Raw genomic sequence first — 16,237 nt, 5'->3', positions numbered from 1 at the left:
GAGCCACCGCACCCGGCTGCTCCAGCCACATTGAATCAGGAGACACGGATGATACTAATGATCTTGTTCTAACTGGATCACCTCTGTAAAGACCCCATCTTCAAATATGCTCCCATTCTGAGGTGCTGGAAGGTAGGGCTCCAGCGTGAGTTCAGGGGCACACATTTCAGCCCATAACAGGAAGCAATGTGGTCTTTGCTGTGGGGTCGTGTTGACATAATTCTTATGGGAAAAGGCAGACGAACCCTGTGAAGACAGCGATGTGTGTGAACTTCATTCAGACTAAGAGGAAGTGTTAAAAGTCCATTCTTGCTCTTCCACAGGAGGCCTACATGCCCCCGCTTGTGCTGCCGCCATGTCTCTAGTGATCCCTGAAAAGTTCCAGCATATTTTGCGAGTACTCAACACCAACATCGACGGGCGGCGGAAAACAGCCTTTGCCATCACTGCCATTAAGGGTGTGGGTGGAAGATATGCCCATGCGGTGTTGAGGAAAGCAGACATTGACCTCACCAAGAGGGCGGGAGAACTCACTGAGGAGGAGGTGGAACGTGTGATCACGCTTACGCAGAACCCACGCCAGTACAAGATCCCAGACTGGTTCTTGAACAGACAGAAGGACGTAAAGGATGGAAAATATAGCCAGGTCCTAGCCAATGGTCTGGACAACAAGCTCCGTGAAGACCTGGAGCGACTGAAGAAGATTCGGGCCCCTAGAGGGCTGTGCCACTTCTGGGGCCTTCGTGTCCGAGGCCAGCACACCAAGACCACTGGCCTCACCGTGGGTGTGTCCAAGAAGAAGTAAGTCTGTAAGCCTTGTCTGTTAATAAATAGTTTACATACCTAAAAAAAAAAACAAAAGAGTCCATTCTTACTGATTTTGGTAATTCACGGAATCCAACAAGTGATGGAAATTTAGTTCCATGAGCATATCCAGGGGTGGGGGGAGTTATGGCTGAGCATCAGTGATGCCTGGAATATTATGAAGCAGAAAGATTTTTACATCCACCCCCCAAACAACAACAACAACAACAACAACAACTGTCCCAAAATGATGACTGACAGGACCAGGGGATATAATCTGCAAAATGACAACCAGATACAATATTTGTTTGTTTCATTATTTTATATATATTTTTAGAGACAGTGTCTCCCCGTTACCCAGTCTGGAGTGAGGGGTGCAATCTCAGCTCACGGCAGCCTTGACCTACCAGGCTCAAGTGATCCTCTGGCCTCAGCTTCCAGAGTCCCTGGGACCACAGTGGTGTCCCACCAAGCCCTGATAATTTTTGTATTTTTTTGTAGCAATGAGGTCTTTCTAAGTTGCCCAGGGCTCAAGCGATCCAACCACCTTGGCCCCCAAAAGTGCTGGGACTACAGGCATGAACCATGGCGCCTGGCCCAGAATAAAATACTTCCATGGCTTAGAAACAGAGGTCTCCAGAACCTTGGCCAGGCTGTGCTGTTATGAGAAAATCATTCCCTTGCTGAAGGCAACATGTGTACTGCTGGGATTCCAGCTGGGCATTTGGCTTAGGAACCAAGGGGACGTTCCACGGCGGGTCCTTGACCTGACGTCTTATCTGGCAGCTGACATTGTAACTGCTTCTTCTCAGGGACCATGGCTATTCAGTTAGAAATGTCATTCCCTTCTGACCCCATTTTCTATTTGGATTTGGTCCAAATTCCTCATGCAGCACTGGGAGCTGAAAGCCTCCCTGTAGGTCTCGGAGCTTCCATCTGGGGATGATGAGGGGACAGTGTTTGGGCCAGGAAGGGGCTAATGGTCTCATCTTCTTCTTCAGCACAAGGCAGTATGTGCTGGGGGTTGGGGGGCAAGTGGGGACGGTAAATGGGCACAGAAAAATAGTTAGAAAGGGTGAATAAGACCTAGTATCTGATAGCACAACTGGGTGACTACAGTCAATAATAATTTATTTGTACATTTAAAAATAACTAAAAGAGGCCAGGCACGGTGGCTCACGCCTGTAATCCCAACACTTTGGGAGGCCGAGGTGGGCAGATCATGAGGTCAAGAGATTGCGACCATCCCAGCTAACACGGTGAAACCCTGTCTCTACTAAAAATACAAAAATTAGCCTGGTGTGGTGGCAGGTGCCTGTAGTCCCAGCTACTCGGGAGGCTGAGGCAGGAGAATGGTGTGAACCCGGAAGGTGGAGGTTACAGTGAGCCGAGATCGCGCTGCTGTACTCCAGCCTGGCAACAGAGCAAGGCTTCGGGGGGGAAAAAAAAACCATGAGAGAGAGAGAGAGAGAGAGAGAGAGAGGAAGTCAATTCAAGGAAAGATGACGGATTCTTCATCTCATTTGTAATCCAAAAATTGGACATGTCAACAGGGAGACCATTTTCCTTCTATCCAATTGGCAAGAACGAAACAAAAAGTACAAGACGTTATTTTGTGTGTGTGCCAGTCTATTTTTTTTTTTTTAAATCTTTTTATTTGAGTAGCTTTATAAGTACCAGTGATTTTTGATGACATGGATGAACTGGATAGTGGTGGTGTCTGGGCTTTCAGTGCACCCATCACCCAAGTAATGTACATTGTACCCAATATGTAGTTTTTGTATCCCTCCCTTTCTCCCTTCCTGCCGCCTTTCCGAGTCTCCACTGTCCATTATACCACTCTGTCTGCCTCTGTGTACCCACAGCTTAGCTCCCACTTATAAGTGAGAACATGTGGTATTTGGTTTTCCATTGCTGAGTTACTTCACTTAGAATAAGGGCCTTTAGCGGTGGGCTCACGCCTGTAATCCCAGCACAGCGGGAGGCCAAGGCAAGTGGATCACATGAGGTCAAGAAGTTGGAGACTAACCTGGACAACATGGTGAAACCCTATCTCTACTAAAATTACAAAAAATTAGCTGGGCGTGGTGGTGCACGCCTGTAGTCCCAGCTACTTGGGAGGCTGAGGCAAGAGAATCAATTGAACCGGGGAGGTGGAGGTTGCAGTGAGCTGAGATCACACCACTGCACTCCAGCCTGGGTGACAGAGCAAGACCCTGTCTCAGGGGGAAAAAAAAGAATAAGGGCCTTCAGTTCCATCCAAATTGTTGCAAAAGACATGATTTCATTCTTTTTCAATGGCTGAGCAGTGTTCCATGCTGTATATGTACCATATTTTCTTTATCCACTCATCTGTTGGATGGACACTTAGGTTGATATCATATCTCTGCAATTGTGAATTAGCTGTAATAAACATATGAATGCAGGTGTCTCTTTTATATGAGAGACACCTTTGGGTACATATCCGGTCGTGGGCTTGCTGGAAGGAATGGCAGATCTGCTTTTAGTTACTTGGGAAACCTCCATGGTGCTTTCCACAGAGGTTGTACTAATTGACATTCCCATCAGCAGTGTATAGAGATCCTTTTTCACCACATCCACATGGACGTCTATTGTTTTTGTGAAAAAAGTGCAACACTTTAGGTTTGCAAATACCTGGGAGAAATCTTAAAATGTTGCTAGAAAGGGATGTTGATAGCTGTATAATGCTGTAACTGTCCCCTGCCCCTCAAATTGGAAACAGTTTAAATAGCCACCAACAGGAAAATAGATGAACTGATATATCCATATTATGGAATACCACTGAGCAATAAAAGGAACAGAGTATAATTATTTAATAATTAATATTAATCAGTAAAATCTTAATACATGTAACAACATGGATGTATCTCAAAACATTAGGAGAAAAAAGTTGAACAAAAGATTGCATAATTCCATTTACATGAAATTCTAGGAAGTCACAAAACAATAGAGACTGGAAGTAGACTGGAATGGTGTGGTGCTGGGATGGAGGGAGGGGAGGACTCTAAGGCAAATTAGCACAGAAAAACCTGCTGCGGTTTGGGTCTGTGTCCACCCCACTCCCTACATCTCATGTCAAATTGTAATCCTCACTGTTGGAGGTGGGGACTGGTGGGAGGTGATTGGATCATGGCCGTGGAATGTCCCCCTTGCTGTTCTCATAATAATGAATGAGTTCTCACGAGATCTGGTTGTTTAAAAGTGTGTATCACCTCTCCCCATCTCTTCCTCCTGTCTTGGCCACGTAAAACATGCCTGGTCCCCCTTTGTCTTCCGCCATGATTGTAAGTTTCCTGAGGTCTCCCCAGCCCTGCTCCCTGTACAACCGGTGGAACTGTGAGTCAATTAAACCTCTTTTCTTTATAAATTACCCAGTCTCAGGTAGTTCTTTATACCAATGTGAGAATAGACTAATATAATAACTTTTTGTTTTTTAAATTTATATATATATATATATATATATATATATATATATATATACACATTATATATATTATACATTTTTTTTGAGACAGGGTCTCGCTCTGTAGCCTAGGCTGGAGTGCAGTGGCATGATCATAGCTCACTGAAGCCTTGACCTCCCACGCTTAAGTGATCCTTCCATCTCAGCCTCCCAAGTAGCTGAAATTACAGGCAGGTGTCACCCCACCCAGCTAATTTTTTTTTTTTTTTGGTAAAGACAAGGTCTTGCTTTGTGCCAAGGCTGGTCTTGAACACCTAGCCTCAAACAATCCTCCCACCTCAGACTTCCAAAGCATTGGGATTACAGGTGTGAGCCACCTTGCCTGGCCAAGAAACTTTTTAGACTAATTAAATGTTCTGTATATTGATTGTGGTGGTGGCTTCATGAGTGTATACAACCACCAAAATGCATCAAACTGTATATTTAAAATAGGTAAATCATATTATATGTAAATTATAACTCAAAAAATCTAGGGAGTTTTTACAAAATTTCAACTTCGCAGATTTCAGGCCCACCAGAAGATTATTGTTCTAGCACAGAATGCCGAGGCGTGGTGGGAGTGGAGGAGACAATCATTTAGTCCTTCTACAGACATTTATTAGTTGCCTGCTGTATGCCAGGCTGGGATCTTGCATCCACCCACACACAACGGACTCCAGAGACTGGAAAACATTCTCTGCAGCCTTGGTTTCCATGGCAACCGCTGGAGGCTGCATCTGTCCTTCACAGAAAATCAGTGCTCCTGAGGCAGCAAGCGGGGGGGCTCAAGCCTGCAGTTTTCTCCATCCATGCTTAGATAATGAGTCCTGTGTATCTTAAAATATGTTCTTGGATGAGGTCCTCAGAGAGGGGAGCACAGCAGGGCATGTGAGCCGCTGCCTTTTGTTTGCGTTGGAATTCTTAGTTGCATCAAGAGAAACTAGCGGTGGCTGGCAACCACAAGAAGTATTGCCGAAAGGGTGCTGGGTAGATCTCAGGCTCTCAGAGAAAGCTGCAGACCGAGGCCTGGGGGCTCTTCTGTCATATCAGGTCTCCAGGTTGAGCTTTCGGGACTCCGTGTTAGCTCTTGGCTTTTCTTTATCCCCACTGACGTCTCCTCCAGTCCCCTGGCCACACTCACCAACTCACTTCTCCATGATTTTCTCCCCCTCCACCAACAGCCCAGACCTCCCTCCTGAGCATTCCAAATCATTTCCCAACTACAGCCATTAATGGGTCTCACATCATTTCCAACAATGAGAAACCAAGTGCATCAGCGCATTAGATCAAATCCTTCTCCAGAGTCTACCTTCAGCCATTCCACTCACCCCACATAACTCCCCAACCCTTCCCATCTTCTGTCATTACCCTGGCCCAACCTCATTGCATACTGCGACCCCTTTGAGGTCTCAAAAGAGGTCATGTGTGGAAATAAATTATTGGAGCTTCCATTTTCATTTATTTTTTATCTTATCCTCTGAAAAATTTTCCTTGTTTTATTTTGCCCCTAACATTTTTCTGTGTATATAATTTATAAATAAATTAATGAAAGTACATTGGAAGAATTAACTAATTCTATCTAGATTTAGTGAGTGACCAGCTCCTGGCATCTCCCTGCCTTTCCCTTTCCCTTCTTCTGCCTCCTTCCCTGTAGCCAGAGTGATCTTATATTGCACCCTTAATTAGAAACCATTCTGGGATGGATTGATTCCGGCACTTCAGCCTCTGTTAACTTCAAAGTTGACCTGATCAGATACTGCAAATGTTGTCCGTTAGCAAGTCCTGTCAAGGCTCTCTCCAAAGTCCTGTCAAGGCTCTCTCCAGCTACCGACTAAATTCTCTTGTATCTTTTTTTTTTTTTTCTGATTTCACTGTACCCACATAAACTCAGTATCCAAACTATCATGGATAGACCAGCTGTTTTGAAAATGGCTGGTTGTAGGGTGACCAAGGAGCAAAGGTTCTCAGTGGATACTATGGCAATAAGATACATGAATGCCCAATAAGCACATGAAAAGATATTCACTATCATTAGCCACCAAGGAAATGCGAATCAAAACCACAATGAGATGTCACTTTACACCCATTATGATGGCTATAGTCAAAAACCATAGACTATAACAAGTGTTGGTGAGGACAGAGAAATTGGAATCCTCATAAATGCTGGTGGGGATGTAAACTGGTCCAGCTGTTTTGGAAAGCAGTTCCTCAGAAGGTTAAATATAGCATTATCCTGAGGCCCAATAATTCTACTCATAGATAGATACCCCAAAGAAATGAAAACATACATCCACACAAACCAAAACTTCTATACAAATGTTCATAGCAGCATTAGTCATAATAGCCAAAAAGTGAAAACAGCCCAAATGTCTATCAACTTACAAATGCATAAATAAAATGTGGCACATCCATACAATGAAATATTATTTGGCCATAAACAAGAATTAAGTACTGATTCATGTTACAGCATGGATGAGCTCAAAAACATTAAGCTAAGTGAAAAAACCTTACCCAAAAGTCATGTATCATATGATTCAAAATAGAAAAATCTATAGATGCATGATGTGCTGTATCTATAAAAATAAAATAAAATAATAAAATTAAAATCTACAGATTCATGTACTGCCTGGGGCTGGGGAACATTGGGAGAAAATGCCCTTATGGCTAAGGGCATGGGATTTTTTTGATAGGGGGTGATCTAGATATTCTAAAATCCTAAATGTTCTAAATCTGATTATGGTGATGATTTCACAACTCTGTGACTACACTAAAACCCGTTGAATTATAAATTCTTTAAATGGATGAATTGTAGAGTATGTGACTATCTCAACAAAGCTGTTATTAAATTTTAAGTGAATTATCATTTGTTTAGTTTTGCTCTGAATGTATAACAGAATTTTGTCCAGTGGAAGTAGGCTGGCATTACGCATCACACACAGCCACCAGCTTCATGCCAGGTCCCTTAACAGACCCTCATGATGGGAACCCAGAAAATGAGGGGGCAGGATGTTCACCCCAGGAAATGAGAGGGAGGAAAAAGAAACTGACGAATGATGGAAATCAGGGACACGATCTGCAAAACAGATGGCTAGTATTTAATATTTTTATGGTTTGGAAACAGAGGTCTCCAGAACACTGGGTGGGTTGTGCTCTTTCCGAGAAAGCCAGTGTCTTCCTGAGTTGGATGGCAACATATATATTGCTTGGATTCCAGTACAGAATTTAGCTCGTTAATCAGGGAAAAATTCCATGGTGGGTTGTTGAACCGAGGTTTTATCTGGCAACTGGGCGAGATGTTGACATTCAAACTATTTCTCAAAGACCAAGAGTCTCCAGTTAGAAAGATTTCTACCATCTGAACTTCTATTTATTTGAGCCCAAATTCTTCCTGCAGTAACCAAAGTCTTCTTGAAGGACTTTAATCTGATAGATTATGAGGTGAACCATTTTTATCATTTTAAGTTTTCTATTAGTTATATGTGTATATATATTTTGTTGTTGTTGTTTGTTTGTTTTGGTTTTTTGAGACGGAGTCTTGCTCTGTTGCCCAGGCTGGAGTTCAGTTGTGTGATTTTGCCTCACTGCAACATCCCCCCTTGGATTCCAGTGATTCTCCTGCCTCAGCCTCCTGAGTAGCTGGGATTACAGGCGTGCGCTGCAACGCCTGGCTAATTTTTGTATTTTTAGTAGAGACGGGGTTTCACCACGTTGGCCAGAATTGTCTTGATCTCCTGACCTCGTGATCCACCCACCTCGGCCTCCCAAAGTGCTGGGGTTACAGGCGTGAGTCACCGTGCCCAGGCAGATATTTCTATTTTTTGGAAGTCTTTATTACAATTCACTATTTTTATTTTCTATCAGCTTTTAAAAGAAATAGATGGGATTCATTTTAATAATATATTTTGTTTAACCCCATGTTTCAAAAACATTATCATTTCAACATGTAATCAATAGAAAAATTGTAATAATATATTTTACATTCTTTTTTAATACTAAGTCTTTGAAATCCACTATGTGGCATGGCTTAATTCACAGAAGCCGCATATTAAGTGCTTAACAGTCACTTGTGGTTTGTGGCTGCTCTGTGGGACATTCCAGTCCTAGAGTGCCGTCTGAGTAGGGAAGGCAGTGCTTGGGGCAAGGAAGTGGGCTCATGGCCTCCATTCTGCAGTCATGGCAAGAAAACCGAAGAGAATACTTTTGAAGCTATAGAGTGAAGAAAGATGTACTAAACATGACACAAAAGTTAACAAATGTAAAATAATAAATCTATACTTCACAAAAATTGAAAATGTGTGTGTTGTGTGTAGGGAAAACGTCCACCATAAACAAGACTTAAATGGCAAGCCTAGGTCAAATATGTAAAAATAGAGATGATGATCCAGAACTTTATATCACTAATATAAACATATGAGATACATAGAAATTATATACATAAATAAATGTATAGAAAGTCAGGAAAAGTTGAACACCAAGACAGAAACATGGGCAAAGAATACGAGTAGAATATTTACCAGAGAGTATTTATAGGTGCGATAAACATAAAAGAGATATTCCACCCTACTACTACTTTTTTTTTTTTTAGACTGAGTCTCGCTCTTCGCCCAGGCTGGAGTGTGCAGTGGCATGATCACAGCCCCACTGCAGCTTTGACCTCCTGTGGTCCAGCAATTCTCCCACCTCAGCCTCCCAAGTAGCAGGGACTACAGGCACGTGCCACCACCCCCCAGTAAAATAAAAAAAATATATACATATTTTTGTAGAGAGGGACTTCACCATGTTGCCCAGGCTAATCTCAAACTCCTGGGCTCAAGTGATCTGCCCACCTTGGCCTCCCAAAGTGCTGAGATTACAGGCGTGAGCCTACCCTGCTTCTCATTCCAAAACAGACACTCAAAGTAAAAAGAAGTCATTTCAGACGAATGAAATTGAAAACAAGAAAAATATCAGAGTAAGGAAGGTTGTAGGAAAATACACATTCCCAAAGGCTAGTGACCAAACTTTGGGGATAGGTGCCAAAATTTAAAAAGTGTGTGTGCTTTGACTTAGCCAGTCTACTTCTGGGAATCTGCTGTCTGCAGACATTCGAAAACATTCAGGAAGGAGTGGAGTTAGCACATCTTTGTCTACATTAGCAAGAAATTAGCAACAAGTGTATACAATGAGTATCCTTTCATCCTGTAATCTTGATGCACAAACCGAATTCTTCCCAAAACAAACATTTTTGGAGGAACATTTAATGTCATGATAACATAGTCTGTGAGAAAGACAGGCTAAATACATGTCTATCCACTTCAATGCCAATTTGGAACATAAAGTAATTCATTCATTCACTCATGTATATTTGAGACAGACTAATAGAGAACTTTGTATGCATCAGACTTGGTGTGAGGTGCTAGGGAGATGGCAGAAAGCAAAAGTAAAGCAGGTCCTTGCTTACAGAGCTGCCAAGAGAAAACAAGGAAAATGCCTCTTTAGAAAGACGTTCTGCACTATTTGAAAACAAATATGGTGGCTCACGCCTGTAATCCCTGCACTTTAGGAGGCTGAGGCTGGTAGATCCCTTCAGGTCAAGAGTTCGAGACCAATCTGGCCAACAGGGTGAAACCCATCTCTACTAAAAATACAAAAAATTAGCTGGGCATGGTGGTGCACGCCTGTAATCTCAGCTACTTGGGAGGCTGAGGCAGCAGAATTGCTTGAACCTGGGAGGTGGAGGTTGCAGTGAGCTGAGACTGAGCCACTGCACTCCAGCCTGGGCAACAGAGAGAGACTCCACCTCAAAAAAAAAAAAAAAAAAAGAATTGTGCTTTCTCCGTGGCTCATGGCTCCACCCCTACCTATATCACCTGAAGAAATTCTCCATCATGTGGGCAAGGGAACATACACAAGGTTGTCCATTGCAACCTTCGACCAATCAGTAAGTATTGATAAGGTGAGCGTGACATGTGAGGCACTGTCTGAGACATTCAGAGTGACTCTGATCTCCAAAATAAAAAATCAGGTTGGGGAGCATCCAGAACGCCCCTCAAGAGGAGATGGAGCAAATGAAGGATGATTGCTATAGATGGAATGTTTGCGTCCCCACCTCCCCCCACAATTTATATGTTAAATATCAATTTAACATATACCAGTGAGGTAGTATTAGGAAGTGGGACCTTTGGGAGCGGATTAGATGATGAGGGTGGAGGCTCACCATGGGATTATTGCCCTAGACAAGAGGCCCTAGAACTCACAAGGTCTACTGTACAACATGGTGACTATAGTTCGTGACAATGTAAAAATTGCTAAAAAAGTAGATTTTAAGTGTTCTCACCATAAAAAAGTATGGGAGGTAGAAAGGCATATATCAATTAGCTCAACGTAACCATTCCACAATGTATCCATATTTCAAAAACGTCATGTTGTCACCATAAACATACACCATTTTACTTGTCAATTTAAAATCTAATTGATTAATTTTTAGCAAGACCCCAGAGAGCTCTCTCGAGAAGACAGTGGGAAGGGAGGCAGACACAGTCTTTCTGGTAAGTATTTGAGTCACAGGTATCAAAGCACCGAGTGTAGAGACACACCCTTTGACTCTGCGACCCTGTTTCTGGGCATCTGGTCAACATGAAAATCAGGAAGATTTGCCTGTCTACATGGCAGCCATCACGACACTATGAGTGACAGCAAGATGTTGGAGGCCGACGGGTACAATCTACGTACAAGACGTCATCTGCAGTATAATGCAGCATCTTATACTCAGGAGGAGGTGGTTCCTTTTTAAAAAAATTAAAGGTGTTTTAATGCCTGTTCAAAGCATTGTAATGAACTCCTAGCCTAATTCAATATTGAAAATTATATCTATAAACCTTTCAGCCGGGCGTGGTGGCTCACGCCTGTAATCCCAGCACTTTAGGAGGCTGAGGCTGGTGGATCACCTGAGGTCAGGAGTTCGAGACCAGCCTGGCCAAAATAGTGAAACCCCATCTCTACTAAAAATACAAAAAGTAGCCGGGCGTGGTGGCACGTGCCTGCAATCCCAGTTACTCGGGAGGCTGAGGCAGAAGACTCACTTGAACCCGGGAGGTGGAGGTTGTCGTGAGCCGAGATCACGACACTGCACTCCAGCCTGGCTGACAGAGGCTGACAGAGTGAGACTCCGTCTCAAACAAAAAACAAAAAACAAAAAGCAAAAACAAAAAAATCTTTCAACTAAGATACTTAATGAACTGTTTAAAAAACAAATCATCTAAGAAGAAAAGCTAGAAAATGATGGTTTATGGATAATGATCCCAGTTTGATCAAAAGTCATTAATTCATTCATGTATTCAGTTATGCAAACTCTAGAAGAGTGCCACCCAACAGAAATAAAATTTCAGCCACAAATGTGAACCATATAAGTAAACCTAAGTTTTCTAGCAACCACTGTTTAAAAAAATAATAAGATAGGTGAAACTAATCAATATAAAAATTATTAGCAATATTTCAATAAAATAGTGTTATTTTATACCAAGTCCTCAAAATTCACTGTGTGCTTTGCCATGACATCATGTCTCTGCAGGGACCGGCCACATTTCAAATGGTCAGTCTCCACCCGTGGCCAGTGGCTGCCATGTTGGGCAGCCCAGGTCTGGAGTGTGCAGAGATGTTTTTGCAAACACCTTTAGAGCCTGGAAAATTCCAGATTCTGCGGCCCTTTCTCCATGGAAACGCTGGCTACAGTTTCCATGGAGACAGCCTCTGCAATGGCAGAGGGCAAGAGCTCTTGAGGGATGAACAGAGCAGAGTAACTAACAACAAAATACTCTGTCTGGAGGATGGGATGGGCTGGGGGAAGGACCCAGTAGACGGCCACCCCGTCAACACCTCATGCACAGCATTGATGTGTGAAAATATGAATTATCAGACAGGGTCCTTGCAAATGAAGAGACAATGGGCTTCCTGGAGTCTTAGCACACCTTACTGCAAATCACCAATTCCCTGCAAGCTCCCATGCTCGGCGCGTCATCCATCCATCCCAGCATCCACACATCCATGCATTTGTTCATGCAATTAAAATGGACTGAGCTCCGTCATTCGCCAGACTCAGTACAAGGAGCTGAAGCTGCAGAAGCCATGCAAACCAGGCACAGCCTCCGCCCTGGCAGAGGAAGGGGGAGCCATGATTGCACTCGGAAAAATTTAACTTTATTCATTATTTGTTGAAGTATTTGTTGAACCTCTATCACGTGCCAGACACCATGCTAGAGATTGGGGATTGGCCAAAACCCACAAAAGAGGTCTTCCGCCTCTCAGAGCTTGTGTTCTAGCAGGGGAGGCGGGCTGTAAACAGAAGAGGATGTTGGGGTGGTGAGTCCTGAAATGAAAACTACATCAGGGTTGTCAGGGAGAGAATGAAATGAGAGGCCATGCTTTAGACGAAGCCAGGGAAGATCTTTCTAGGATGATATGACTCAGGAAAGGTCGGAATGAAGGGAGGGAGTGAGGCTCCAGAAATTCTTTACCTACCTACCTACTGTACTAACCCTACATCAATACACAAAGGTGGGTATCAAGTAGGAATAAGTCCTGCAGCTCAGTGCACCAGAAGTATCAGAGCCATGGGAGAGAAACAAGGTTTGAGATACACAAAGCCAGAGCTAGCTTGTGCAAAAATGTTCAGAAGATCAGAAGTTTAAAATTCATAAGCAGAGGATTTGGTAACCACTAATGCTTAGTCAAGATGCACATTCTCCCTCTGTTAGCAACGAACTCACTGCTTTGGTGTTTGTGATGATAACATCCCAGGAAAACTATAATCTCGAGTTTAGCTGCATCCCTGTTTCACTTGAGGCCAACTTGGTGGAGTTCTACAAAGACTGACACCTGCTGATGAAGATGTCACAAGGTGGCCGGTCCTGAGGGAGTCTGGTGCTTCCAGGCAAAATGTCACATAAAAATTTCCCTCTGATGCTGAAGAGTGGAACAAGAAGCAGATGCTCCAATGACTAAATTCCTGTACACATTCGTTCAACCCATCAATTCATCAATCATGATCGCAAAAGTGTACTCCGATCACACAATTTTTCAGCACCACCCAACACAATGTCACGGCAATTTCAAAAAGCATTTGTGTATGATCTAATTTCAGATATTTGTTTTCTGGGTCTTTTTTTTTTTTTTTCAAAATTATGAATCACATCAGAATTCAAATGTGCCAAAAAGGAAGTATCCTAAGAAGCTAAATTTCAGTCTGAAAGAAGAATGGTAGGAGCTTCAAAATATAGAAATAATCAAAATTGCTGTCAAACAAAGTCATGATAAGAAAAACAATTATGACCATCAAAAAAATTAAGATATAGAAAATGAAAACAGCTGTAGAAGACTTTTTTTTTAATTGTAAGAACCAAGACTCAGCTGGGCACGGTGGCTCACACCTGTAATCCCAGCACTTTGGGAGGCCGAGGTGGGCGGATCATGAGGTCAAGAGTTCAAGACCAGCCTGGCCAACACGGTGAAACCCCGTCTCTACCAAAAATACAAAAATTAGCTGGCCATGGTGGCACACGCCTGTTATCCTAGCTACTTGGGAGGCTGAAGCAGGAGAATTGCTTGAGCCCGGAAGGCAGAGGTTGCAGTGAACCAGGATTGTGCCACTGCATTCCAGCCTGGCTGACAGAATGAGACTCTGTCTCAAAAAAAAAAAAAAAAAAAAAAAAAAGAACCAAGACTTCTCCAAATAAGAAATTACAAGCAGAAAGAAAATAGAAATAAAAAAGCAACTAAAAGCACATTTTGTAGTTTACCAAATCACATACAAAGTCATCAGCATTAAATTCATTTCAACAGATTTGTTGATTTTGATAAGAACCATGAGGTTTCATTGTGGTCTGCTGAGCTGGGCAATATTTCACTCAGCACTAAAAAAACTAGTATTGTTTTCTTTTCCAAAGTGTAATCTCAATAATATTTACAGAAAAAAAACCCCCCGCTGAATATGCAATGACAATAAATAATCTATTATGAGATCCAGGTTAATCTTTGTAAACCCTAAAGCTTGGCATATCATTGTTTTGTTTGTAAATGCTTTTCAACCAGAATGACATTACTTACATCAGACAAGTTTTTAAACTGAATAAATATATTAAGGGCCCTCCCACGTGATGAAGACTTTAGAGAGCACAGAAGGCTATGTTTACTCAGATGACACATTATTCAAATAAAAATGTGCTAGACCAGACAAAAGAGAATATTTATTCTACAAATAAAAATTTCATGGGGGACATTATACTCATCAAGTGCACGTTGAAAAGAAAATGTCAGAATGAGAAAAACAAATATCCTTTATTTAAACAACATTGTTTATAAAGAATGAATTAAAAGCTGAGGGAAATATTTACAAAACTCAGTGGCAAATCAATCCAAGCCAGGTGCCAAATGTGGCACGAGCATTGGAGAGTTTGCACTAAGTTTGCCAGTCACTGGTTGGATGCTGACTTACTTGGGTTTGTTATTATGGAAAAATCTACAAGAGATTAAAAAAAAAAAAAAAAAACAACTCTTCTGCCTGTTGAAAACCATCTATCTGAGATGTCAGTCAACAGAGTCAAACCCCAGAATACTGGGCAACTGTAACCCACCCTAAACATTCATGGTCAGGGTTTGACGATGCAGCTGTCCTTAAATTTGAGGCAAAATGCCACAACTTGTGTTAGAATCGTCGACACATCTTTGAGAATTCTCCATGACACTCATTCCCTTAATTTCAGCAGAGAAAAAGCTGCTTCCACAGTATCTAAGAGTGTTGACTGCCTTTGTGTATTGCAACAGATGTTTTCAGTTCATCTCATGGATGCAGTTCTTTTTTTTTTTCTTTTTTTTTTTTTTCAACATTTAAAACAATTCTTGGACCGGGCATGGTGGCTCACACCTGCGATCCCAGTACTTTGGGAGGCCGAGGTGGGTGGATCACGTGAGGTCAGGAGTTCGAGACCAGCCAGGTCAACATGGCAAAACCCCGTCTCTACTGAAAATACAAAAATTAGCTGGGTGTGGTGGTGAATGCCAGTAATCCCAGCTGCTTGGGAGGCCAAGGCAGGAGAATCACTTGGACCCCAGAGACAGAGACAGCAGCAAACCAAGATCATGCCACTGGACTCCAGCCTGGCCAGGCGATGGAGTGAGACTCCGTCAAAAAAAAAAAAAAAAATTGTGGTAAAATACACATAACCTAAAATTTACCATCACAACTACTTTCAAATATGTAACTCAGTAGTGTTGAGGACATTCACAATGTTGTGCAACCATCACCACCATTCAGCTTCAGAACTCTTTTCTAGCAAAACTGAAATGTTGTATCCATTAAACTACAACTCCCTGTTTTCCCTCCTCCCATCCCCTGGCAACCAGCATTCCACTCTCTGTCTTTATGAATTTGACTACTCTAGGTGCCTCCTGTAAGTGGAATCATACAGTATTTGTCTTTTTGTGACTGATTTGTTTCACATAGCATAATGTCCTCAAGGTTCATCCACATTGTAGCATGTTTCAGAATTTTCCTTTTGAAGGCTGAATAATATTCTATTGCATGGCTATACCGCATCTTTGTTTATCCATCGATCCATGAGTGGACACTGGGTTGCTTTTACCATTTGGCTATTGTGAATATTGCTGTCGTGAATGCAGGTGTGCAAATCTCTCTTCAAAACTCGGCTTACAATTCTTTTGGGTGTATCCCCAGCAATGGCATTGTTGGATTATACGGTCATTTTATTTTTAGTTGTTTTTGATGAAGTCTCGCTCCGTCACCCAGGCTGGAGTGCAGTGGTGCGATCTCGGCTCACTGCAACCTCCGTCTCCCAGGTTCAAGCAATTCTCCTGCCTCAGCCTCCCATGTAGCTGGGACTACAGGCGCCCAACACCACGCCCTGTGTGTTTTTAATAGAGGTGGGGTATCACCATGTTGGCCAGGGTGGTTTTGAACTCCTGACCTCAAGTGATCCA

At 42.5% G+C, this 16,237-nt stretch overlaps 1 protein-coding gene across 1 annotated transcript; it reads left to right on the top strand.

Annotated features, from left to right (window-relative positions):
* Positions 1–339: 339 nt before the first annotated feature.
* On the top strand, positions 340–838 carry LOC102130732 (small ribosomal subunit protein uS13-like). Its single transcript, XM_045379678.2, has one exon. It carries the CDS (start codon positions 356–358, stop codon positions 803–805), a length of 450 nt encoding a protein of 149 aa, XP_045235613.2. The 5' UTR covers positions 340–355; the 3' UTR covers positions 806–838.
* The last annotated feature ends 15,399 nt before the right edge of the window (positions 839–16,237 follow it).

The sequence above is a fragment of the Macaca fascicularis genome, chromosome 19 (genome assembly GCF_037993035.2).
Source record: "Macaca fascicularis isolate 582-1 chromosome 19, T2T-MFA8v1.1".
Lineage (NCBI taxonomy): Eukaryota > Metazoa > Chordata > Mammalia > Primates > Cercopithecidae > Macaca > Macaca fascicularis.
Note: the sequence above shows the minus strand (reverse complement) of the source record. Positions and strands in the feature narration are given on the sequence as shown.

Bases quoted from the DNA above. Each gene is read 5' to 3' on its own strand.
- LOC102130732 (XM_045379678.2), top strand. From the start codon at position 356: ATGTCTCTAGTGATCCCTGAAAAGTTCCAGCATATTTTGCGAGTACTC.